The sequence below is a fragment of the Miscanthus floridulus genome, chromosome 6, assembly GCF_019320115.1.
Source record: "Miscanthus floridulus cultivar M001 chromosome 6, ASM1932011v1, whole genome shotgun sequence".
Lineage (NCBI taxonomy): Eukaryota > Viridiplantae > Streptophyta > Magnoliopsida > Poales > Poaceae > Miscanthus > Miscanthus floridulus.
Window position 1 is genome coordinate 122,952,714 of NC_089585.1, and position 26,278 is coordinate 122,978,991.

General features: G+C 46.9%; 1 protein-coding gene across 1 annotated transcript in view; it reads left to right on the forward strand.

Annotated features, from left to right (window-relative positions):
- Window positions 1-1,007: 1,007 nt before the first annotated feature.
- LOC136461155 (LRR receptor-like serine/threonine-protein kinase RGI3) overlaps window positions 1,008-26,278 on the forward strand; it is a gene marked incomplete at its 5' end in the record, with an annotated part of 143,524 nt that continues 118,253 nt past the window's right edge. The window contains one exon of the mRNA XM_066460574.1: window positions 1,008-2,162. Coding sequence (XP_066316671.1) covers window positions 1,008-2,162 — 1,155 coding nt within the window. The remainder of the gene's footprint in view (window positions 2,163-26,278) is intronic.

Here is a 26,278-nt window from a genome sequence, read left to right on the forward strand (position 1 = left end):
AATCTTTGTGGGCTATTTTTTATGTTTATTTGCTAATGTAGGCTTAATGAATAGATGTTGATTCTCTAAACTACGTAGAAGCCCAGTGACTTCGTGTCAGTTTTTTTTTTCGCCGACAAATGAATTATGGGCCATAGTGCAACACGTAAAGGTCATCTGAACTTTTACAAAATTTGTGTTAACAGAGACTAATTGTAAGAGGTAATAAGAGCATTTGCTAGCAAATAAACATCAAAAGGAGCCCCTAGAAGATTCAAACAATTCTAAGTACCCATCATTAGGATGTTAGAAAAAAAATATAAATCTGGTCTCATATTTTACTAAGCTAAAAGAAAATTTCAATGATTTTGTACAAATTAAACCATGGTTCAGTTTTCTCAATTACATAATTTTTTTAGGAAAAATATTTTGACGTTTTTTTTAGAAAAAAAAATATATTTGTATTCTGACTTACCACCTGAACTATCAGCGTAGTTCAATTTACCTCCTCATGGCACAATGTAGATGGTTAACATGGTGCCTTGTTAGGCAAAACAATCTGGTGCCACAACGTAAACGGCTAACGTAGTGCCTTGCCAGACAAAATAACCGTGTAAACAGTTCATGGTGCAAAAACAAACAAAAATCCAATTTTGTAGATAAAGGACAAAAATTGAATGATCCAGAAAGTCGGGGAGGGTTTAAAGGACCTTTTTATCTTTTTTTTTTGTCAGTTCGTATGTCTCGGAAGGAGAAGGAGAAGGAGAAAGAGAAGGAGAAAAAAAAAGTCTCGGTGTTCCAATCCTACAAAATTTATTTATACTTCAATCAAAAGAAAAAGGATTAAATTCACTTTTGTCCTCTTAACTATTGGGTCCGTCTAATTTTGATCCTCAAGTACAAAACCGTCTAATTCTAGTACCTCAACTGTCAAAACCGTTCACTTTTAACACCTATATGATTTGTCCAACGTGTAGCGGTTTTGACCATCTCAATGACATGTGGGGCCCACGCGTCATCGACTCAACCATCCTCATGCCCGCTCCCCCGACGCCTCCTCTCTCTCTGCGCGCGGCGACGTCGTCGGACTGAGCATCACCTCGGTCGACCTCCAGGGTCCGCTCCCGGCCAACCTGCAGCCGTTTGTAGCGCCGCTCAAGACGCTGGAGCTCTCTGGCACGAACCTCACCCGCGCTATACCAAAGGAGATGGGCGGGTACGGCAAGCTGACCACCCTCGACCTTAGCAAGAACCAGCTCACCGGTGCGATCTCTGCCGAGCTGTGCCGGCTCGCCAAGCTCGAGTCGCTCGCGCTCAACTCCAACTCCCTGCGCGGAGCCATCCCGGACGACATCGGCAACCTCACAAGCCTGGCGTATCTGACGCTCTACGACAACGAGCTCAGTGGGCCGATCCCGGCCAGCATCGGCAACCTGAAGAAGCTGCAGTTGCTCCGCGCCGACGGGAACCAGGGGATGAAGGGTCCGTTGCCGCCGGAGATCGGCGGATGCAGTAACCTCACCATGCTCGGGCTCGCGGAGATTGGCGTCTCAGGGAGCCTCCCGGAGATGATCGGGCAGCTCAAGAAGATCCAAACCATTGCCATCTACACCACTCTGCTCTTCGGCCGGATCCCGGAGTCCATCGGCAACTGCACCGAGCTCACCAGCCTGTACCTGTACCAGAATTCTCTCTCCGGACCGATACCGTCGCAGCTCGGCCAGCTCAAGAAGCTCCAGACGCTGCTTCTGTGGCAGAACCAGCTCGTCCGCGCAATTCCCCCGGAACTCGGACAGTGCAAGGAGCTCATGCTCATTGGCATGTCGCTGAATTCGCTGACCGGGAGCATTCTGGCGAGTCTGGGCGGGCTACCGAATCTCCAGCAGCTGCAGCTGAGCACGAACCAGCTGACCGGCACCATTCTGCTGGAGCTCTCCAACTGCACGTCGCTGACGGACATCGAGGTCGACAACTTGCTGTCCGGGGAGATCAGCATCGACTTCCCGAGATTGCGCAACCTCACCCTGTTCTACGCGTGGAAGAACCGGCTCACTGGCGGCGTGCCGGCGAGCCTCGCCGAGGCCCCGAACCTGCAGGCGGTTGACCTGTCGTCCAACAACCTCACCGGCCCCATCCCCAAGGCGTTGTTCGGGCTCCAGAACTTGACCAAGCTGCTGCAGCGGGCACGGCGGGGCCGAGGATTGGCTCTGGCTCGGTCCATCTCGATTCCATGCCGTCCGGCGCCGAGGTGGCGTGGTCCGCCGTCCGCTGCTGCTACGGGCGCCGCCACGAATTTGCCCGCACGCGAGCACGAGGTAAAAGAAGGGAGCGGGCGCGAGCACGAGGTGGGTCGCCGGAGACGGCGTGGAGAGGGTCGCCGGGAAGGGCCGTCGGAGACAGCGCTCGTCCCCGTCCCACGTCGACGGGAGCTCAATGACGAGCTGGCGCAGCAGGAGGTGCTGCTGCTGCGCGTCTACGTCTAGCGAGGATGTCTCGGACACGCCCTGCATCGGGGATGGCAGCGGCGATGTCGGCTCCCGGGAGGCACACCTCCGGCACACGCACGATGGTCTCGCGTAGAACTCCGGCCTCTGCACCACCACCTTGCAGCTCGCCGGTGCAGGAAACCGCCGCGCGCCCATCCGCGCACGCGCACAGCTCCGCCAGACGCCAGCAGCGCCATGGCCAGCTCCGTCACCTTCCGTCCGCACACAGCTCGTGCACGTGGCTATCGGCGACCAGCGCTGGAGCACACCGGCGTACGGAGACAGCTGCTCGCCGCCGACAAGCTCGGGCAGGAGCACGTCCTTGTCGTCCAGCACTGCCATGGCAGGGTCACAAGCCGCCGCGGGCATTTAGGCACCGTCCAGCTGCTCGCTGTCGAAGATGAAGCCATGCTGCCGAGCTCGCCGAGGTGCCGTGCTGCTGTGCTCGCCGTGCTCGGTAGTTCCTCCTCCCAGCGTAGCTGAAGGCTGCGCTCGCATGGCAGTTCCTCCTCCCAACTGCAGTGAGCTCGCACGGCGGGGCTGGACGGCGTGGCCAGCGAGAAGAGCTCCCTGCCTCCCTCTACCGCCGTGCTCGCCGGGGTGCTGCACACCCACCACGCGAGGGACTAGCGCCCGCCCTGCCACGCGCAGAGAGAGGAGGCGTTGGGGGAGTGGCCATAAGGATGGTTGAGTCGATGACGCGTGGGCCCCACATGTCATTGAGATGGTCAAAACCCCTCTACGTTGGACAAAACAGCCTCACGCGCGCACATGTACTAAAAGTAAATGATTTTGACAGTTGGGGTACTAGCATTAGACGGTTTTGTAGTTGATGATCAAAATTAGACGAACCCAATAGTTGAGGAGCCAAAAGTAGACTTAATCAAAAAAAAAAACAAGAAAGTTCTCTTTCTAGGAAACATAATAAATATTCTAATTGTTGGAGTATAGCCCCTCTACCTCTCGCGGAACCATCGCTTACACGCGGTTCGAGGCCACTACGTCGCCGCGGCAATCGGAACGTTTCCACGCTTCTCCGGTTCCTATCTCGCTCCAAACAGATCTCACTCAGGTGTCAGGTCTCAGGCTCTCAGCCCACGTTGATCGGCGCCGCCGCGCTCCTGCCTCTTCCGCACGCTCTCGTCGTTTGGATGGCCGTCTTCCACTCATCAGAAGTCTCATCGTCGGGTCCAGCTCTTTCGTTTGGTCATCCCCAAGAGTGGAACAACGATTATCACGGTCACTTGCGAAGGATTCGAAGGAAACAGCGAGCATAGAAGAGGGCGAGAAGGATCATGGAAGAAGCGGTGGCCGGTGGGTGACCATTGCAGGGGCAGAGTTGGTCAGCGATGGTCCATCGGTCCTGTTCGGCTTACCTTATAATACGTACTATTTAGCTTGTTATTTTAGTTGGAACAGTATTTTTTTTCTCACAACAATTCGGTTCAAACAGTATTTTTCAACTAATTCACCTAAGTTTCATCAAGGCGAACGGAGCCATCATCGCCACGACTAACGAGTAACGACTGACACGACGGCCGTCGCCAGGTTCGCTGTAGCCAACTGGCAATTCGCGTCATTGGATTTGCGACGCTTGAATCTGGGCTCCTATCTCGTGAGGAAATTGTGAACAGGCCACAGGCCCAATGGTTATTAGGCCTATTATTCTATAGATGGCCCAGCGTCTATTTAGACTTTGCTAAGTTCAGGCCTGTTTGCTAAGCGTAGTTGGTACCTGCAGTGTTTCTACACTACTAGAGACGGCCTCTTTGTCGAGGGCCTAAGGCCCTCGGCAAAGGTCCATTAATTCTCGGTAAAGGCTTTGTCGAGGGCGACCCTCGGCAAAGAGTTCTCGAGGAATTTTGAGTCGGCGAAGAGGGTCTTTGCCGAGGGCCCTTTATCGGGCACTCGGCAAAGCCTTTGCCGAGGGCTGGACCAGCACTCGGCAAAGAAAAGCAGCCGTCACGGCGCCGGCGTCTGGGACGGAGTCTTTGCCGAGGGCCGTCTCCGGGGGCCCTCGGCAAAGAATTATTCTTTTTTTTTTTGAAAAATCTTTGCCGAGGGCCTCCAACCATGGCCCTCGGCAAAGAAATGTTGCAGAATTTTTCTAAAAAATCTTTGCCGAGGGCAATGGGACAAGAATTATTCTTTTTTAAAAAAAAATCTTTGCCGAGGGCTTCCCCGCAGGCCCTCGGCAAAGAAATTTTATTTTTTTAAAAAAAAGTCTTTGCCGAGGGCCTCTAACCATGGCCCTCGGCAAAGAAATGTTTTAGAATTTTTCTAATGAATCTTTGCCGAGGGCAATGGGACGGCCCTCGGCAAAGGACCCTTCTTTGCCGAGGGCCTTGGTCATTGCCCTCGGCAAAGAGGCATAAATTTAATTTTTTTTGTTTTTTTGCATTCCATCGACACAAGCATTTCATATATATACATATATATATCAACCATCACATATATATATCACATAGAAACCATTTTCTTACAATATATCACAACCATAATTGTGAACCACAAATCACAATATATTACAACGACAAGTCACATGTTCATCATCATTCACATGTTTATTACAACAAGTTTATGAAATCCAAACACAAGTCAGAACCACAAACCACAAATATTATAATAAAGTCCAACCACATCACCTAGCACTAGTCCTCATCAAGGTAGCCTATAAGACGGTGGTGAAGGAAAGACGGGATCACCCGGTGACGCACTACTAGGATGATTGGAACCCGTGGACGGAGGCTGCACAAAGGAGCAGAGATTGTATGTGTGAGTAATCCGGGAAAATAGTTTTGGAACTTAGAGATTGCATCTAGTAATCTAGGAATACAAAAAGATTAGACTCAATTGAAAATTTCGGCAGCACCTCCCCTGCGCGGGGAGGTTTCCAAAACCTGCAAGAAACAACGGCACGAACGTCGACATCCACAACGGCACGAACGCCGACATCCACAACGGCACGAACGCCGACATACATGCAAAGCACAAGCGAAAAGTGAACTTTCATACTTATAGGGGTAGCTGCAGGAGTAGGAGGTGGAGGAGCTGAAAACTGCACAGGTACACCCGATGCTTGCCCAAGACTTTACATGATCACCATCATCTCCGCTATCTGCTTCTGTGCGGCCTCGAACGCGACCTGCTGGGCCTGCAGCTGTGCGGTCAGTTCCACGTTCTGCTCTTGACTTTGCCTTTTTGTTTTTTTTGCAGCTCAGCCTATAATATTTCACTCCAATGTATCAGTAATGCAAATCTAATTTAGGTGTGTAAATATCAACGTACGACGAGTAAAACAGAAATTACCTAGAGTGCATGGACCTACTGCAGTGCTGGAGAAGGCCGTGTGCGTATGGGCTGGCTGGAGCTCGTGCTCCGTGCTCGGATAGCGTCGAGGGAGGGAACAGTGGTGGAGTCGATGGCGCCGTCTACAATCCACAGCCGCCCGTGCTTCTTGCCTCCTCCGAGCCTCATGATCGTCTCTACATTAATGGGCTCAGTGCGCACATTGTAATCTTCCCCATAGATCTCCCTTACCAAGGACATGTACTCTTAGACTTTAGTGTACACGTTCGGGTCAGAGTGCATCTAGGGCGGGGCAGCCGGGTCGAAGGAGACAGAGGACGACGCCCTGCCCATGTGGGACATAGCCCACGCAGAGAACTCCGAGACCTCCTCGCCCGGGTGCGTAGCCTCCTGCGAGAAAGATAGGAAGATGGTGAGAAATCAAGCAGAATTGAGCATCAAAATAAATGAAAGAAATCACTTGCGTATGCTTGTTTGTATCCGGGAAGGCTACGGCTGCCTTTGATGGTGAGTTAGACCTTGCCTCATCAGACGCTGTTCCCGCTGCCTCTCATGCATGTCAACAAAGTCCTATGATAACCAGTTGTCCATGATCATAGCCCAGCACTCGGGATATGATCGGCACCACCAGGGAATCACCTACAAGTCATCGAGTATTTGACATATAAGAAGATGAAATTGAACCTACTTAATATCAAAACGAATCATTATGAATGTTATTCGCCTACCTCAAGGTACTGGTCCCGGGTCAGCGTAATCAGTCTTGCTTGAGGCTTGGGGAGGGACTGCTTAAGTACCTACCTGTAGTAGTCTATGTGGGCTTGGACGCGCCCATGGTGGTGCATCTCGATGACGTACTTCCTACAAGCTGCGGTAGTCGCCCGATCCGCCTGGGCCTCAAGTCCTTCTTCGGCCTTGAAAAATTTCTACATACAAAACCGATGTATCCATTCATTATTTCAATAAAACATTTAACCAATGAATGAGATGTATTAAGCAATGTTGTGCGAGAGAAACTTATCCAAAACTCCGCCAATACCCGCTCCTACTTGTTGCGGTAAGTGTCATCCGTGACCAGCGCGTACCTGTCCCAGTTGGAGGCCGACTCCCGTACCATCGGCTCTTCGGACAGTTGCACAATGCCAGGTCACCATTTCCTACACAAAACACCAAGGATGCTCGCGGGGGTGCATGCTGGAGTACCTGACAAAACCAACCAGGCCCTGCACAAGTGATTAAGAAAATTTATCAGTTTCTCTTATGATTTCCAACATATCTTATGAAGTAGTTGTGATAACATCTATAGTTACTTACCTCTTTGCCATAGGCCAAATCACTAGGCGGTTGTGAGGAAGCAGAACTAGAGGGAGGCTCGCGGGACCTCGCTCGTAGGGAGTCCGAGTAGCGGTACCCCCTCTCTCGCCCTCGAGCCCCTCGCCTCCCTCACCCTCGAGCCCCTCGCCTCCCTCGCCCATCTGCTGACCCCTTTCGTCCTCCGATGAGGACGTGGCCGTGGCCGTCACGTGCTCCTTCTCCAGCACCTCGTCACGTGGTGAGGGAGGAGACTGCTGCCTCCTGCGGCTGCTGCCCCTGGTCCTCCTCTTGTCACCTCCTACGGACGCTGCCTCGGACGACGACCCCTCACCTCGAAGGAGAGGGCGGTTGTCGGTGCGGGACCCACAAGATACCTTGCAAGAAAGGAAGAAGACCTAGTCTAATTGGGATTCTTCTCCTATAATCTTAGTAGCAGTATTACTCTATAATCCTACTAGGAACTCTCATTGTAAACCGACTAGGACTCTGGCCTTCTGACTATATAAAGGAGGGCAGGGCTCCTTGGATTGGGAGTTTAGAGAACAATTATACAACACAACACTTTACAATCAATCCAACGCAAAGGCTAACACCGACTGGACGTAGGGCTATTTCTTGATCTACGATCGAGGGCCCGAACCAGGATAAATCGACTATCTCTTACGTTAACCGTTGAGTTATGCATACACTGAAGCCCGAACATACTACCTCGGGTACCCCTGTGGCAGGCTATTGGTGGTCAAACATCGACAGCGGTCTCTCCTATAAACCGAGGGCGTGTCACGGCATGGACGTCTGCTCATCATCTTTGTTCAATCACCTGTAATCACAAAAAATGAACAAGACTAATTAGTACATATATTAGAAATAGATTCAAAATATATAAACAAAACACAAATTAAAAAAATATAGTATTACATGTATTAGGAATAATCTTCATGATTGGGATCATAGGTCTCATCATCAATATCAAAATTGTCCAAATGGGCAACACTATCCGAAGGTTCTATGTTGTCATCGTAGTCATTGCCTAGAAGTAATCGCTGAAACATTGCTATGTCCTTGGCATTTACCACCACATCTCCATCGACCTCGCCATCAACCATTTCGTTGTCTATTTCCATTTTGATTGCTTTGGGTAAGACTATCTCAAACGTGCCTGGTAGCCCATCTTCTTGATAGAACTGTCCATCATATGTGTTTGCGTTGAAGTTGTAATCATCATCGTTTAGGGCAGGTAGTTTACCATGTGGAGATACCTGGTGCACAATAGCCCAACCCTTAAGATCCTCTTTGTCTTGGTTGGCATATCGAGTATAATACACCTGCATGGCCTGTTGAGCCACAATGTAGACATCTTTTCTAGGATAGATGGAATCTTCTCGAATCTCGACTAGCCCAAGATGAGGGGTTCGTCTCGTTGATCGAGGATTAAACCAGTGGCATTTGAACATGATAGGTTTAAGAGGTTTGTCTCCATGAAATGAGAGTTCATAGATTTCCTCAACTCTACCATGATAGTCGAGGCCATCAGTGCTGGGCGTACAAACTCCGCTATTTGTGGTTTTTTGTTTAGGCCGAATCTACTCGTAACTTGTTGTGTGGAAGCGATATCTGTTCACGTCATAGCCGGTAAATGACTTCACCCTAACGTCACAGTCGTTTGCAACCTATTTCAACTCATCACTCATGGATGAACCGGTCTGGGCTTGTAAGGTGAAGCATGATAGATCGTTATATTAATCAAACGTACGATCACCTTGGACGATCGAACGTACGAGCTAAATTGGACATTACCTTTTGTTTGAACCAAGAAATGAAATCAGGCCTCCCCGCTCCCGCACCCCATGAAACAAGGGTGTCTTGTTCATGCGAGGTAGGATCCCTTGATTGATGCCAGAATTCATGAACAAATTCCCTGTCCAAACGAGAATCAATGGGGTTGGATGTAGAATAGTGACGGCGTATTGAAATAAGTTCATTGTGAACTTACTTGATGAACGGCTGCACCTCGGTAAGGTTATTCAACACATATAGCATAATACTGTGCCACTCTTCATTTCCCAATAGCTTCGGGGTTGATCCACTTGCACTGTCGAGTTGGCCTTGGAAAAGGCTGAGGGTCGATTCATTTTCACCAGCATTGTAACGAGGGAGTGGATTATGATTGCTAGGAAGGTTTGACCTTTAGTATTGCATTGTGAAGTTTGCCACCTCCTCCCGAAGGCATGCCTCTACAATGGAAGCCTCAATTCTGGCTTTATTTGTATATTTTTTGCGAAGAGTCTTTAGACATCTCTCGATTGGATAGCACCAACAGACCTGCACGGCCCCCCCAAACGTGCCTCGGATGGGAGGTGCACAATCAGATGCTGCATCGGCAAGAAGAAGCCGGGTGGAAAGATCTTCTCCAGCTTACAAAGCAACACAGGTGCCGCTTTTTCCAAGTCCTGAGCGACGGTCCGAGATATCTCCTTGGCACAAAGCTGGCGGAAGAAAAAGCTCAACTCTGCCAGCACTAGCCAAACATGCTCAGGGACATAGCCTCGGACCATCGCTGGAAGAAGCCGCTCAATCCATATGTGGTAGTCATGACTCTTCATCCCGTTGACTCGCAGAGTGCCTAAGTTCACTCCCCTGCTAAGATTCGCTACATATTCATCTGGGAACATTAACGTCTGGATCCATTTTAGTACTTCCCTCCTTTGATCGATTTGCAAGACAAAATTGACCTTAGGCCTTTTTCAGTTCTTGTTTTGGCCACTAGGAGGCTGCATCGCTTGATTCGGTCTATCACACAATGTCTCTAGGTCCACTCTAGCCTTAACATTGTCCTTAGACTTGTCGGTGTCTATGAGAGTTCCCCAAAGTGCCTCGGCGATATTCTTTTTAGTGTGCATTACATCAATATTATGTGGCAGAAGAAGGTCATCGAAATATGGGAGCCTCGTCAAGCCGGACTTATGAGTCCACATATGTTCCTCACCATATCCCACAAAACCACCTTCTTCATTGGGCACGAGAGCATCTATCTGAGCACGAACCTCGGCACCAGTCCTCAAGTGCGGTTTAGGGTCTGTCACTTTGACACCTTTCATAAAGCTCTTGATATCTTCTCTGAATTCATGGTCTAGAGGGAGGAACTGACGATGCTGGTCGAACGACGAATACTTGCCACCCTTCTTCAACCAAATGAACCTCACAGCTTCCTTGCATATTGGGCATGGGAACTTCCCGTGAACACACCAGGCGGCAAATAACCCATATGCTAGGAAGTCATGCAGGGAGTAGTGGTACCAAACGTGCATTTTGAAGCTTGTCTTTGTAGCTCAGTCGTATGTCCATACCCCCTTCTCCCAAGCGTGGATCAATTCATTAATCACAGGCTCCATGAACACACCCATATTACTCTCCGGGTGTCCAGAAATTATCAACGACAAGAATACGTTATGCCGTTGAAAGGAGATGCTGGGAGGGAGATTGAGGGGGATAACAAAAACAGGCCAGCATGTGTATGGGGCAGCCATCATTCCATAAGGATTGAACCGATCTGTTGCCAGCGTGACACGTACATTACGGGCCTTAGCTGCTTTGTCATGATGTTTGTCATTGAAGTATGTCCATGCTTTAGCATCAGACGGATGTACCATCTTCCCAGGATTGTACTGTTTGCCATCTTTGTGCCATATCATCTGTTTCGCGGATTCATCGGTCATGAATAGCCGTTGGATCCTCGGCAGGAAAGGAAGGTGCCATAGCACTCTAGCGGGGATCGGAAGCTGCTTTTTCTGACCATCACCAAAGTCTACCTCCAGGTACCTGGAGGATTTACACTTCGGACAGTAATTTGCGTCCTTGTGTTCTTTCCTAAATAGGACGCACCCCTTCGGACAAACATGTATCTTGTCATACGACATCTTAAGCATACGAAGGAGTTTCTCTGCCTCGTACAAGTTCGTCGGCAAAGTGTGCTTCTCTGGTAGCATGGTGCCAAACACGGCCAACATCTTATCGAAGCCTTCTCGACTCAGGTTTAACTCGGCCTTCAACCCCATTACGCGTCCAACCGCATCCAGCTGAGAAATCATTGTACGCTCGTGAAGGGGTTTCTGTGTCGAGTGCAACATTTTGTAGAAGTCCTTTGCGGATTCCTCCATCTCCTCCTTCTCACGTCGTTCAGCGAAGTGAGCTTGGTGGGCGTCATCTAGCATGTCTGCTACCCTGGCATCATCATCAAAAGCCTCGAGGCATGCTCTCACCACCTCCGCTCTTATACGGTCTGCTTTACCATGGTAGATCCACTGCTGGTAGCCAGGCATATAACCATTGAACACAAGATGTCTACCCATGGTCTTCTCGTCTACCTTTCTCCTGTTATCACATTTGCTGCAGGGACACCAAACTAGAGAATGTCCTCCTGCTCCTGGGGCAAATGCATGTTTCAAGAAACGATCTGTCTCCTTCACCCATTCATAGTCGTAGTTACTCCCGCTTCTTCAGCCCGTGTACATCCACTAACGGTCCTCCATCCTTTAACATTTACATCACAGAGTATTGTGACCATCAATTGCATCTATGCGGTGTTCCTAATGTCTAATAGGTGAGGATATGTCCTAATCCCACCCACGGATGCGTAGATGAGGTCAGTTTCCAGGCTCCGCTCCTCTCCGAGATAGAATTTCGGCAGCACCTCCCCGTTGTTCTCCCGATACACGTCCTGCAAGGGAGAGTGTGTATTCAGAGAACAACAGGGAGGTGATGCCGAAACTCCGTCTCAGACCGGAGCGGACCATGGAAACTAACCCATCTACGTATTCGCGGGCTGTCCAAAAAACGTGGACAATCCGAAACAGATACGGTCGCAGATATGCAAAGATCCGCATACCTACGACCGTATCTCTTTTGGACGGGAGACGCCTAACTGGGTTACGCGCGGGCTACGACAGACATGCGGAAAAGAGGTTATTTATACCTAGGGTGTCGGTGAAGTCAGGCTAGCGGGGCAGTGGCGAGTCGACGCAGTGCAGGCGAGTCGATCACATGTGGAGATGTCTGAGTTTTAGGCATCCGACGTCATGACTTGCTCGAAACCTTCTCAATTTTTTACCACAGCCTACACATGCGATAACATGACACCTCGACAAGTTTCGTGATTTTTGGACTTCGTATGGATTTTATATAATTTAAAAACACTTTTTCGACAAAATTTGATGCGAAATTTTCATGTTACGTGAAGAAAATACCCAAAATTTGATGCGAGTTCGTGGATAGGGACTCAACATACACCAAATACCATGAATAATATTTTTCGAATCACTAAATTACATTATTCCATCCAACTGCAGTTCAAATTTGAAATATTCAAAAAAAATCAACGAAAATAAATAAATTAGGGAAATATATCAAAAAAAGTCAAAATTGGCCCAAATTTTAAAATTGAGTTTTAAATAATGTATTATAGCACCACAAAAAAACTGGGTTCAAAAAACCAAAAAAAAAAAATCTTTGCCGAGGGTCTGGCCAATGGTCCTCGGCAAAGAAAATTTGAAAAAGAAAATCTTTGCCAAGGGCCTAGCCTGGCCCTCGGCAAAGGGGATCTTTGCCGAGGGCTTGGCCAATGGCCCTCGGCAAAGAAAATTTAAAAAATAAAAATAAAAAATCTTTGCCGAATGCCTGACGACGGGCACTCGGCAAAGACTGACGCCAGTGGCCGCCGTGACCCATCCGGCCATATTTGCCGAGGGCTAAGCCATCGGTAAAGATTTATTTTGTCGAGGGCCGTTTCTTTGCGGAGGGTCTATCTTTGCCGAGGGCTTCTGAGGCTGGCCCTCGACAAATAGAGCCTTTGCCGAGTGCCCGAGATCTGACCCTCGATAAACTCAGAAGTCCTCGACAAAAGATGGGTTTCCAGTACTGCTAGTCTCGTCTACGACATATAGGCGCTCCTGAATTCTGGTTCTGATCGTGATCCTGATCCTGATCCTAACGAGTCTCCGATTATTGTACGGAACATCTCGCTGAGTCCTCTTCTTCTACAAAATAATTTACGAACCTTGCCTTAAGAAAAGTGAACTTTGAGTGCCCTATGGGGTGTTGAAGCATCAAGCTGTGTGAGCTGTGAGAAAACTCCTTCCTACTCAGCTTCATTTGCCGCTCCGTAACAGGAGTTTACGGTCCTCGCCTTCCGCTGAAGCTTACACCCCAACAGCACCACTAGTTTGTCGTACGCACGCTTGTCTGTGACGAACATAAAGCTCTAGGACAAATACACCTTTCGTGATGCGTTCATGCTGTCCCGACTTCCAAGGCATCCTACTCCAAAGCAAGCTTATCTTGATCTTTTTCTCTCTCTCTCCAAAAGAATAAAAAAGAATCCATGCGTATGATCAGTCACCAACCGCGCAGCTTATAATAAATTAAGGTCATGTTTAGTTCCCCTATTTTCCAAAATTTGGCACTATATAAAAAGAAGATTTTCTGTCACATCAAACTTGCGATACATGCATGGAGTACTAAATGTTGATGAAATAAAAAACTAATTGCACAGTTTGGTTGTACTTTGCGAGACGAACGTTTTGAGCCTAATTAGTCAACGATTGGACAATTATTACCAAATAAAAACAAAACGCTACAGTATAGCTACAGTGCCGGCGAATTCAGCCGGCCCCGAATCTGCAAGCAACTAAACGCGGCCTAACTTGTACTAGTACTAACGACAAATGATCGATCGCTCTCAGTTTCGCCGACTGCCTCGTGATCAATTTTCGTACTAGCTGGCATCCCACAGCCGTGGTACACACGTCCCGCTGCCCTGCATTCCGCCTCTCGCCATCACACACGGTGACTAGGAAAGGAAGAAGAGACCACAGCACACAAGTGGCTGCACACTGGCCAGCAAGCAAAGCACACACCAGCACAGGCAGCAGAGCCCGAGGCCTGAGCCGCCCACCACGGCCCTGCAATTAAGTCCATAGCGTGTTTTTCCCTCTCTCTTTCCCGTCGGGGCGTTGGCCGAGTGAAGCGGCGCGGAAGGTAGGACGAGGAGCCGAGGACGGCCAGGTGCGGACGTGCGGTGCGTGGCGTGGGCAACAACAAACATCGTACGCGTGTCGCTGTCGCTGTCTCCCTCGCCCGCGCGCCGCGGCTCCGCTGCTCGTGGCGCATCCGCTGCGCGTCGCCGTCGGCCGCGCCAAATCCAGGGCTGGTTACGGTACAAAAACAGGTGGGTCGCAGCATGACGTTCCCACATGCAGCGCAGGGCCGGGACATTTTGGTAGCCGGGAATAGCTGGCTGCTAGGCCGGATCGGACGTCGGAGCGGAGGCTTGTGCCGCGTGCCCGCGTGAGGAAAGCCGACGCACAGCGCATACGCGGGCAGAATTTTTTATTTTTAGCTTTTTTTTTGTTAAATTTTTTTCACAAATATATCTCATAAGGAAAGATTTTAAAATCTAGACCCTTATCTAACACGTCTCGGCGCCAGCATCTCTGGCGCCATGCTCTTGAGCTCAAAGCCAACGTGGCGTTGACATGGCATGTAGCTTGGCGTCACTCACCCTGGCGCCAAGCTCGGCGCCAAGGTGATTGGCGCCGAGCTCGTGTTTTAACCCCGGCCCCAACCTTTCTGCCCGAGCCTTCTTCCTCTTCTGTCTCCTCACTCTCGAGTTTTTTCTCTTCCCACTTCGTCCTACCTCATGAATCGATATATTGGACCTCGAAAACTTTCATTTGATCCGTAGATCTTCGAGAGCAAGGTATCCTCACTCCCCTTTTAATTTTTCTCGCATCGATTCGGTATATACTAGTCGGATTTTTCAACCTAAGAATCGACATTACTTAGGGTTTCATTCTATCCCTCAATATTTGTATTATACAACCGTAGAATGATACCAATGCGTGAAAAAGCTAGCAAACCTATGTAACCGCAGCGCGTATCGTTATGTTATGGGTTTATTGTTGTGCATCAAATGAGAAACTCTATGTTTAGGATTTAATGTTAATTGCTTTCGTTTCTTAAAACGAAATTGATTGTATTGTAGTTATGATTCTCATTGACATTTATTTGTGATGTTTTAATTTTTGTTTGTTAAATTACATCCGTTTTGTTAGATGCAAGAAATGTATCAGGAGGAGTTTAGGCGAAAACGGGGTCGTCCTCGAGAATTATACCCCGACGCGTCTAGCAAAGATGCCCCTGTCCCTCCTGTCCTCCCTGTCCCTAACTGTGACTGTAGTTTTCTGGCCCACGTTTTTCAATCGAAACATCCAGACACAGCGGCGTCCAATATATCTTCTTTTTCTTGCCATAACATAACCTCCTGCAAGTCTAGGGTGGTTACTTCTAGAGCTAGTGAAGAACTTCTTTTTTTTGTCATCAAACTTGATGTCACTTTTGTTAAGCTTCTTTAGCATCTTGGCGGCTCTTTTCACCATGAGAGCAAGACTTGCAGCATCAATTTCATCATCACTTGAGCTCTCATACTCAAGCCTTGCTTTGCCCTTCTCTTGGCTAGCTTTGAATGCTAAGTCCTTGTCTTTCTTCTTCGTAGAGGATGAGCCATCTTGTGGTGTGATGTGCATGTATATCTCATGAGCAGTGATCTTTCCCAAGATTTGTGTTGGTGTAGCGATGGAAAGATCACCTTGATGAAGCACGGTCACAATATGCCCATATTTGTCAATGGGGAGGACACTCAAGATTTTTCTTACAACGTCGGATGATTGCATTTGAGTAAGTCCAAGCCCATTGACTTTCTCTACAAGAACATTTAAGTGTGAGTACATTTCATTAGCACTCTCTTTAGGAAGCATTTCAAATGAATTTAGCTTTTTCATGACAAGATGATAGCGTTCCTCATGCTCGCTCTTTGTTCTCTCATGGAGCGCACAAATATTCGACCATAGTGTATGGGCATCTTTGTGGTTCCTCACCCGATTAAACACATCTTTGTAAAGGCCTCTAAAGATGGTGTTTCTAGCCTTTGCATTCCATTTTTCATAATTGACCTCATCGCCTTGTAGGTGCGTGGGATCCTGAGGTTTTGGCAATCCTTGTGAGGCGGCTCTAAGTATACCAACATCTAGAGCTTCTAAATACGCCTCCATGCGGATTTTCCAATAAGGAAAATCAACCCCCTTAAAGATAGGAGGAGGTCCATCCCCATGAGACATCTTTCTCTAGATGGTTAAGTCTAATTTTGTGCGCACGAGGCCCTGATACTAATTAAAAGGATCAGGATGCCCAAGAGAGAGGTGAATTGGGCTAATTCTAAATTTCTTTGCAATAATTAAACCCTACGGTTAGCCCAACTTCATCCCTTGTGCCTAGAAAGTGTTTCTAATGTTCTACCGCATAAAAAGTCTTGCAACCTAAGTTCTAATCCTACTCTAGCATGGTAATTCTATGAATGTAAAGACCAGAATTGAATTGCTCAAAGTAAAGAGAGAAGGAGAAACACGGCGATGTTTTGCCGAGGTATCAGAGAGTCGCCACTTCCCACTAGTCCTCGTTGGAGCACCCGCGCAAGGGTGTAGCTCCCCCTTGATCCGCGCAAGGATCAAGTGCTCTCTACGGGTTGATTCTTTGATACTCCGTCGCGGTGAATCACCCATAACCGCTCACAACTTGAGTTGGGTCATCCACAAGCTCCGTCGGATGATCACCAAGCTCCCAATCACCACCAAGCTATCTAGGTGATGGCGATCACCAAGAGTAACAAGCGCGAACTCTCACTTGACCACGACAAGCCTAATGAGAAGGGTGGACGCACACTTTGCTACTCTTGCTTTCACTAATGAGGTCTCTCTTTTAGATTCTCAAATCTCAATCACCTCACTAGGACCTTGCTCTTCTTGGCACTCTCAAAGGTGTTTCTCAGCTGTTGGAATAAGCAAAAGTACCCCCTCACACGAATGGAGAAAGTATTTATACAACCATATTCAAAACGAACCGTTATGTGCCTCTGCGGAGTGATCGGACGCTCCGGTCATGTTGACCGGATGCTCCGGTCAGTTCACCCCGAAACCTAGTGTTTAAGTTGTAACCGGACGCGTTCGGTCACGATTTGCCCTCTCTGGAACCTTACTGGAGTCGATCGGACGCTGGGACCCAACGTCCAGTCACTCACCTCTCAGCGTCCGGTCGTACCAGACGATTTCACCTTGATCAAATAAATTGACCGGACCCTGCGCCAGCGTCCGGTCACACCGAAACCAGCATTCGGTCAGCATTTGACCCTCCATTCACTTCTAACTCTCAATCATACATGAATGAAGTTTGCTTCAATTGATCTAAGGGCTTTTTAGGAGCTATCTAGTGCTAGATTTAGCAAGTATGCACCACACCTAACCCACTAGACTCACCTAGATCAAGCTACCCGTCCATACCCCTCTTAATAGTACGGCCAAAGAAAAAACAAAGTCCTAAACTACTCTAAGTGTCTCTCCAACTCCAAATGATACTTAGAACTAGTTCATCCTTAACCTTGTCATTCATCCTTTAAAAACCAAAATGATTTCCATCATAGGGGCATGACAACCATGATTGCCCAATCAATCTCCATTACCATGATCTAACTTAATTGCCTCTATAAAACACACGTTAGTTATAGTAATTACGTATTATTATTAATCACCGAAACCCAACTAGGGGCCTAGATGTTTTCAGTGGCCATGGGTCACGTCGAGGCGTGCCTGCTCCCTGCCCGGTGTTAGAAGTTTGACCTTGGGGTCATACCTTCTGACCCGTAGTAGTTGGAGGTGGTGTGGGCCCTCGTCCAGCGAGACAGAGCCCATACCCTAGCGGTCAGGCAAGGCAAATCCCGCACCCCAGCGGTTGGGCGAGGCAAAGCCCGCGCCCCAGGGGTCGGTCGAGGCGAGACCCACGCCTCAATGGTTGGGAGAGGCGAAGCCTATGCACCTAGGGGCCGGTTGAAGCCGTAGTCGCGCACTTGATTGCTCGAGTGAATCGGTACTGATGATCATTAGTTCCTCCTCTTGGGTACCCTAGTATTGGTACTCAATAATATGTGTGGGATATAGACATGTATTAATCTGTGCTGTAGTTTGTGATATAATTGTGCTAGAATATACTTCTTTATATGTGTTACATGTTGTGTGGTGCCTGTTCTTATCTATGCTGTTGCAACAAGTGCGGTAGTGCTGCGGCTAAGGAGCGGTAGTGCCGCGCCTAGCTATCATAGCTATCTTGTTGTGCATGAACTATCATTTGCATCATATTTATATATTTGACACAAGTGTGCTGCACCCCATAGGAGCATGGATGTAAGGGGAGCCCCATCACTTTCACTAAAAATATGAATCTTGGCCTATATGCCAGATTTAAAGAATTCAATTCTCCATTCACATATTAAGGGGGAGGTTCTACACCCATGGCTCAAAAAATCTTAGTTATATTTCATATCTTTTGTGAGCTCTAATTGAGTTGTCATCAATCACCAAAAAGGGGAGATTAAAAATACAATCAAGCCCTAATTGTAGATTTTGGTGATAATGACCACACAATTAGAGGACTAGTAAGATTTATTGAGATGACAAGTAGAGAAACTATAATCGAGGATGATATATGAAATGGAGGAGTCCCCAATTATAAATGTTGATGGCTTCAAACTCAAAGAAGGTTTAAATTCTTTTATATTTTGAATTTGAGTATAGGAAAAGCCATACTATAAAGGGGGGCACAATGCTTAAGCTAACATGTGCTACCAAGTGCTCAATCTTACACATATATCCTCAGTTTCACAGACAACACTTTACTCTTACCCTTGCTGTCTTGCCTGGTGCGGCAGTGCCGCACCTGGAGAGAGGCACTGCCGCTGAGTGGCACTGCCGTACTTGAGCCACGGCACTGCCACGACTTAAGTGAGCATTGGGGGATGGGGGTATTTATATCTTTTCCCTTCTCCTCTAACGTCTCTCCTTGCTTCCCCAACCGTTCAGTTCGAGCAGAAATAGAAAAGTGCTTATCTCTCTCCTACATTGGTGACCTTGAGCTCCCATGCTTCTCCATTGATTTTCCTATCAATCCTTGAGAGAAAAAGGTGCCAAACTCGATTAGAGAGTAGATCCACTGATTCACAACCTCTAAAGAACATTTGGTTCACGTTTTGGCCAGCAGTTGTGTTTGTTACTCTTGGAGCTTGGCTCCTAGCCGGCTAGAGCGTCGCCCATGGTGCTTACCAACTTGTGTGGCAGTTCTGGAAGGTTTGTAACCAACTCTTGAAGCTAGTAAACTCACCCCTTATCTCAAGAGTTAAGTCTCTTGATTTGAGAATGAGGAAGGGTTGGAAAGCACTAAGCCTTAGTGGTTAACCTCAACAACATGGACTTAGGTAAGCCTTAGTGGTGAGCTGAACCACGGGATAAATCATTATGTCACATTGTGCTTGCTTTACATTCTTGTGATTCATATCATTGTTGAGGTGATTTCTAGGGTTTGGGGCCGATCTACTTGTATGTGGTGTTCCTACCACTTCTTGACGTCAATTTGTGTTCCATACACCTGCAGAGACATCGGTAATTTGTTGGGTCCAAGTTTCCTTTTATATTGAATTACATCACGAAGTTGTCTGCAAATGCGGTAGTGCCACTATTCTAGCTCGACAGTGCCGTGGGCATAGAGCAGCAGTGTCGTGGGTTAAATTTGATAAAAGTTTAAGTTTTGTTTTAAGAGACCTATTCATCCTCCTCTAGACTGACTAGAGATCCTACACTTACCACTGAACTATCAGTGTGGTTCGATTTACCTCCTCATGGCACAATGTAGATGGTTAACATGGTGCCTTGTTAGACAAGACAATCTGGTGGCACAACGTAAACGGCTAACGTAGTGCCTTGCCAGACAAAATAATCGTGTAAACAGTTCATGGTGCAAAAACAAACAAAAATCCAATTTTGTAGATAAAGGACAAAAATTGAATGATCCAGAAAGTCAGGGAGGGTTTAAAGGACCTTTTTATCTTCTTTTTTCGTCAGTTCGTATATGCCTCGGAAGGAGAAGGAGAAGGAGAAGGAGAAGGAGAAAAAAGTCTCGGTGCTCCAATCCTACAAAATTTATTTATACTTCAATCAAAAGAAAAAACAAGAAAGTTCTCTTTCTAAGAAACATCTATCCTACTAATGCACCAAGTTTTCTTCGCTTGGTCCACCCAGAAAAGCGTCCCCCGCTGAGATGGCCATCCTAAATGCACACCAATAATTGTACACACAAAACCAACCACATCCGAATTAACCGCCTAGATCTTTCCTCAATATTCTCTCTCATTACTCACGCACGATCCAACGATCAACATATTTTGTATGGTATTCCTCCTCCCCCTCCATGCGTCGCAGAAAAAGGAATATTGACGCGAGAAAAATTGACGCATGAGAAATCTGCGGATCTTTCCACGCAGAGTCCGCCTCTGCTCGATCTCCTGCCTCCGCACCTACGAAGCCTCTCCACAGCACGTCCGTGCTGCTGTGGCCGTTCTGGTGTTCTCAAGCCTCGCCGCAGCACGTTCGCGCCGCTGTGGCCGTTCCGGCGTTCTCAATTCCTGTAAGTAGTAAGCCGTAATCCCGTGATCGTGATCCCCAGCGGGCGGCCGCAAACGTAGCGGCGTTGCGGTCTCTCTCCGTCCCTGAAGGCCTGACTCCCTGCCGCCTCGGTGGTAAGTGATTTGAGTTCATCAATATTCAGTTATAGGGCTCGGCGGTGTTTGTTTGATCTCATCTGACAACTTCAATTTTCTATTCGACCTTGCAATCCAATCCATACAGTACAGGCATCAAGCGGCCGATCCATTAATTTAATTATTTAATTCATCAAGCCACATAGGAATTCTAAACTCCATATTACCATGATAGACTGATAGGGTTCTAATTTTCTATTTTTCTATTTTTAGTACTCCTCATCAGCGGAACCAGGCCTCGCCGCAGCAAGTCCGCGCCGCTGTGGCCGTTTCGGCGTTCTCAAGCCTCGCCGCAGCACGTCCGCGCCGCTGTGGTCGTTCCGGCGTTCTCAATTCCTGTAAGGCATAAGCCGTAATCCCATGATCGTGATCCTCAGCGGGCGGCCGCAAACGTAGCGGCGTTGCGGTCTCTCTCCGCCCCTGAAGGCCTAACTCCCTGCTGCCCCGGTGGTAAGTGATTTGAGTTCATCAATATTCAGTTATAGGGCTCGGCGGTGTTTGTTTGATCTCATCTGACAACTTCAATTTTCTATTCGACCTTGCAATCCAATCCATACAGTACAGGCATCAAGCGACCGATCCATTAATTTAATTATTTAATTCATCAAGCCACATAGGAACAGGCCGTAGGCTACAGGTAATTTTTTTCTAAACTCCATATTACCGTGATAGACTGATAGGGTTCTAATTTTCTATTTTTCTATTTTTCAGTACTCCTCATCAGCGGAACCAGCGACAAACCCCAACCAAGAGGACTAACCTGGCAGCCGGCGTACTTCGTCAACAACATCGTCAACGGCAAGGCGTGGCCGTACCTCCGCGTGCGACGCCGCTGCTATTGCTTCTGCATCCTCATCGCCAGCAACGCGCGCATCTACCACCTGTCGCTCAGCACAGTCCCCGGGCGACCCCGGCGACAAGGCTTTGTCCACCGCCGTGATGAAGGACGTGATCGAGGTTGGCAACACCACGGAGACGGACACCTCGACCGTGCCGGTGACTTGTACAGGTTATTAGTATTTCCATCTGATCTCCGCCTTATCATTTCCTGCAACCTGAATGCCCGATTAGATTGCCATTTGCAACCTGAATGCACGATTCAGGTGAATTCCTCTAAATCTTTGTACTTGTCAATTTAAAATATGTTTGGTTCCTACCTTTATTAAATTTAATCTATGTTTAATTATGCTAATCTTTTAAATTTAAGTACATTATTTAATATTGCTTTGATCATATTAAGATAATGTTGAAATAGTAGAGGGTGAGGCAACAATCGAAGCCTCTAGCCAAGAAAGGAAGAACAAAGAGAATGCCGAAATAATAGTTCCGCCTACAGACAACACTCTTTCACCCTAACTTTTGTAGTGCTACCCTCAACTTTCTATCTGAGTTCTAACATTCCATTTTTCATTGACCTGAACAGGGAAGCTATTCATCAACTTGACAATGGGGACGCCAACAGATGGACGCACTGCCTTCAGCGATATAACAAACATCCAAACCCCATGTACGTGATTAACCAAATTAACATACATACAAACAACACCATGTATATATATGACACCACCATTCCGAACAGCTTGCACTGATGAAGATCGCAAGAGGGAGGAAAGAAATAGGAAACAACGGGAGTACCGCGCAAGGAGAAGGGCTGAACAAATTGACGAGGAAAGGGAGGAAATAAATAGGAAGGCACGTGAGTATCGTGCGCGGCGGAAGGCTGAATCAAGTGCACTTTCAAACCCACCGGATCAAACACGATCTTCGGGAGGTAACAATACGCTATTTAGAACGTGGCTACATCTCCTAGCTGCGTATCTTGTTTTTAATTATGCCCCTTGACAGCAATAGAAGGACAATATCCAAATACTAACACCGTTGGAGGAGGAAAGTTGACAACAAACGGGACAAATCCATCGACAGTTGTCCTGCCCTCGGTGGAAAGATTTCATCCCGCCGCAGCGGTGAATTTCTGTGACAGGGAAGCTACAGGGACCTACTCTGGAATAAGGCTACACACACCCATTCTGACTGCGGCCTCAGCAATTTTGAGTGGTGCATCTTCGCTTCAACACAAAGAAAATGAAAACCCTCGTCGGTCTCCGGAATGGTTGCATCGAAATGATAATTACATCAGGAGTCATCAAATGTATGGAAATAATGCACGTCAGCAGTCTACTAAATTCCACCATGGTCCAGGTGAGTCAGCATTTTGATGACGGTTAGACATTTACATGGTACTTATTTTTTATGAATCTATTTTAATGAGTTAATAAATGCACTGAACAAACCTGAGAAGGGTCCAGTTCAAGTGGAGACAGGCTTTTGAGAAGAAGAGAGTGGTACAATAATATGGATGACTCTAAAAAACATGAAGTATTGACCAAAATGGCATTGTATACAAGGGATAATAGAAATAGTACACCTCCATCCATGCAGGCTACTCTAACCAATGCCCAACGGACAGGTTTGTATGGCACTGCTCTATTACACCCACCTTGGTCTAATAACCACAACTAACATATGGTCCATGACCTACTGCAGGGCTACCACCGCCGCTCCAACGGTACAATGGGAACACCGATGAGGTACATGAATATGACAGTACCTTGTTTGAGCCAGCACACAATGAACAGCCTGATTCAGATGAAGAGGAAGGTGGGTTCCTTTTTAATATTAATCTAATTTAGAACACGAAAAAAGTACACTATAATATGAATCATTTTGGCTGACTATGCAGTTCCTTACTTACAAGCGGAATACATGGAAGATCACAGTGACGACGATGAAGCGAGGCAATTTCACGGGGAAGGTACTTACGGAAATGTACTGAAGTCCAGAATTAGTGTGTTTAAATAGTTTTACCATGTCCATTTGCATCTGATCCTTAATTTCCATGCAGATGAAGGATTCAAATCTTACCGTATACCTGGTCATACTGACACCGACGATCCTTACGACTACGTCTACAAGGATTTACCAGATCGGCACCACGTTTTGAGAAAGGTACCTGATTGCAGGTATTGTGGGGCTATACGGTTCGAATACGAACCACCAGGATTTTGTTGCCGAAAGGGAAAGATTCATGTGCATATTCCTGAAGTGCCAGCTGAATTAAAGAGGTTATTTACTAGCCAGGTAGATGTTGATGCAAAATATTTTAGAAAACACATACGTTACTTCAACTCTCATTTCTCTTTCACGACCCTTGGGGTTACCTTGGATCGACGAGTTGCCAACGCAGCAGGCACTGGTATCTATACATTCTGGGTGCAAGGTTCTTTGTACCATCGTCTTGATCATTTGGTCCTGGGTTCCAAGGGCCCGCGACACATGCAGCTCTACTTTTATGATACGACAGATGCAGGGTTAACACACAGAACACGGAGACTCCTGACCTCGACATAAACCTCATTAGAAATATTCTGATGATATTGGAGGACAATCCGTATGTTCAGACCTTCCAGCGGGTTGGAGCCATTCCAAATCTTGATAACTACGTCATTGAACTAAATACTAATGTCACGCCTGACCAGCGGAGGTACGCGTCTAACACACTACAATATCCTCAGATATTGTAAGTGCTACCTTAATAAGTATTCTAATTGTTCTTGTTTCGCTGATCCTTGTGCCTAAAAGGTACAATGCACCAACATCCTCCTAGGTTGGTGCTATCTGGACCGAAGGAGATGACCCCCAAAGATGTTTTGATAGGAGTGTGCTTGTGTATGCAAGAGGAGACCGCCCAATGTATATCAAGGCATATCATGGTTGTTATGATCCATTGTCATATCCTTTCTTTAATCCTAGGGGTGAGACTGGTTGGAATAAATTTATGCCATATAGTGGATCATCAACTGTTCAAGCTACTACTGCTGAGGACGAGCCTACAGGTTTAATATCCTTGTATTATTATAAGAAATCAATTCAAACCTGTCTCCACTCGATACTCATTTTTTCTAATAATTTGAAACCATACACAGATGATGCTGAACATGACGCTGACATACAGCAAGTTGAATACTTAAGTAGCCTTATGGAGGAAAATCAATCTAGAAAATTTGTGACTGCCCGAGAATACTATTGTTTCTTAATGCAAGTTAGAAGGGGTCTTTTTAACATCTTGTTATTCGGAGGACGACTTTTCCAGCAGTGGGCTGTCGACATGTATATCAAGATAGAGTCTATGAGGCTTGATTGGTATTCTAACCCGGCAAACCAGAAACTCATACGGGCTGAACTATATCAGGTGAGGGAAATGCTCTCCATACAAATTTTTATTCCTGTACATTATATATATTCATTATTATATATATCGTATATATGTTCATCCAATTAAATAATCGTTCTAACTGTGTTTATTGCACTACTTCATGTAGGGCCTTGTTGATGTAGTTTCTAACGGAGAGACTAGAGCTTCGGAAGTTGGAAAGAGAATTGTGTTGCCGCGTTCTTTCTCGGGTGGTGATCGTGACATGATGCGGCGGTACCTTAACGCAATGGCCATTGTGCAACGTTTTGGCAGACCAGATTATTTCATCACAATGACATGCAATCCGCAATGGCAAGAGATCACAGAAAATCTTGAACCTGGTCAAGAGCCACAAGACAGACCAGACCTGGTTTCAAGAGTATACATGGCCAAGTTACGATCATTGATGGATTTATTGACTAAGAAAAAATACTTTGGAGATGTTGCAGCATATGTGCATGTCACGGAATTTCAAAAAAGAGGCTTGCCCCATGAACACATCCTATTGATTATGAAATCAGGAAGTAAGTTGACAAACCCTGATGATTATGACAAGGTTATTTGTGCTGAGATACCAGACAAAGACAAGTATCCTGTGTTGCACGGACTTGTGATTAAGCATATGTTGCATGGACCGTGTGGAGTCTTGAATAGAAGGTGTCCTTGTATGGTTGATGGAGCATGTCGGTTTCAGTTTCCTCGTCAATTTTGTGATGCAACACGGCAGGGGAATGATTCATATCCTTTGTATAGGAGGAGAGACGATGGACGTCGAGTGAAAATAAGAGGGGCTGAGTTAGACAACTGGTGGGTGGTTCCATACAATCCTGGACTCCTTATGAGGTATAATTGCCACATGAACGTTGAAGCATGCGCAAGCATCAAAGCTTGTAAGTACCTTTTTAAATATGTATACAAAGGCCACGACCGTGCTTCATTCTTAGTTGAACCTGCTGGAGTTATCAATGAGATCCATAGGTACCGGGATGCTAGATACATATCACCTCCTGAAGCTGTATATAGGATTTTTGGTTTTCATCTTTTTGGAGTATGTCCCTCTGTTTTGCAGCTCCAATTACATCTACCAAACATGCAATCTGTCACTGTGGAGGAGTCTGAAAACCTAGAAGATGTCATCAATAAGCCATCTTCCACTATGACTACTCTCACGGAATATTTCAAGATGAATCGTGCTGACAGTTATGCAAGGACATTATTATATAGGGAGTTCCCAAAACATTATCGGTGGAT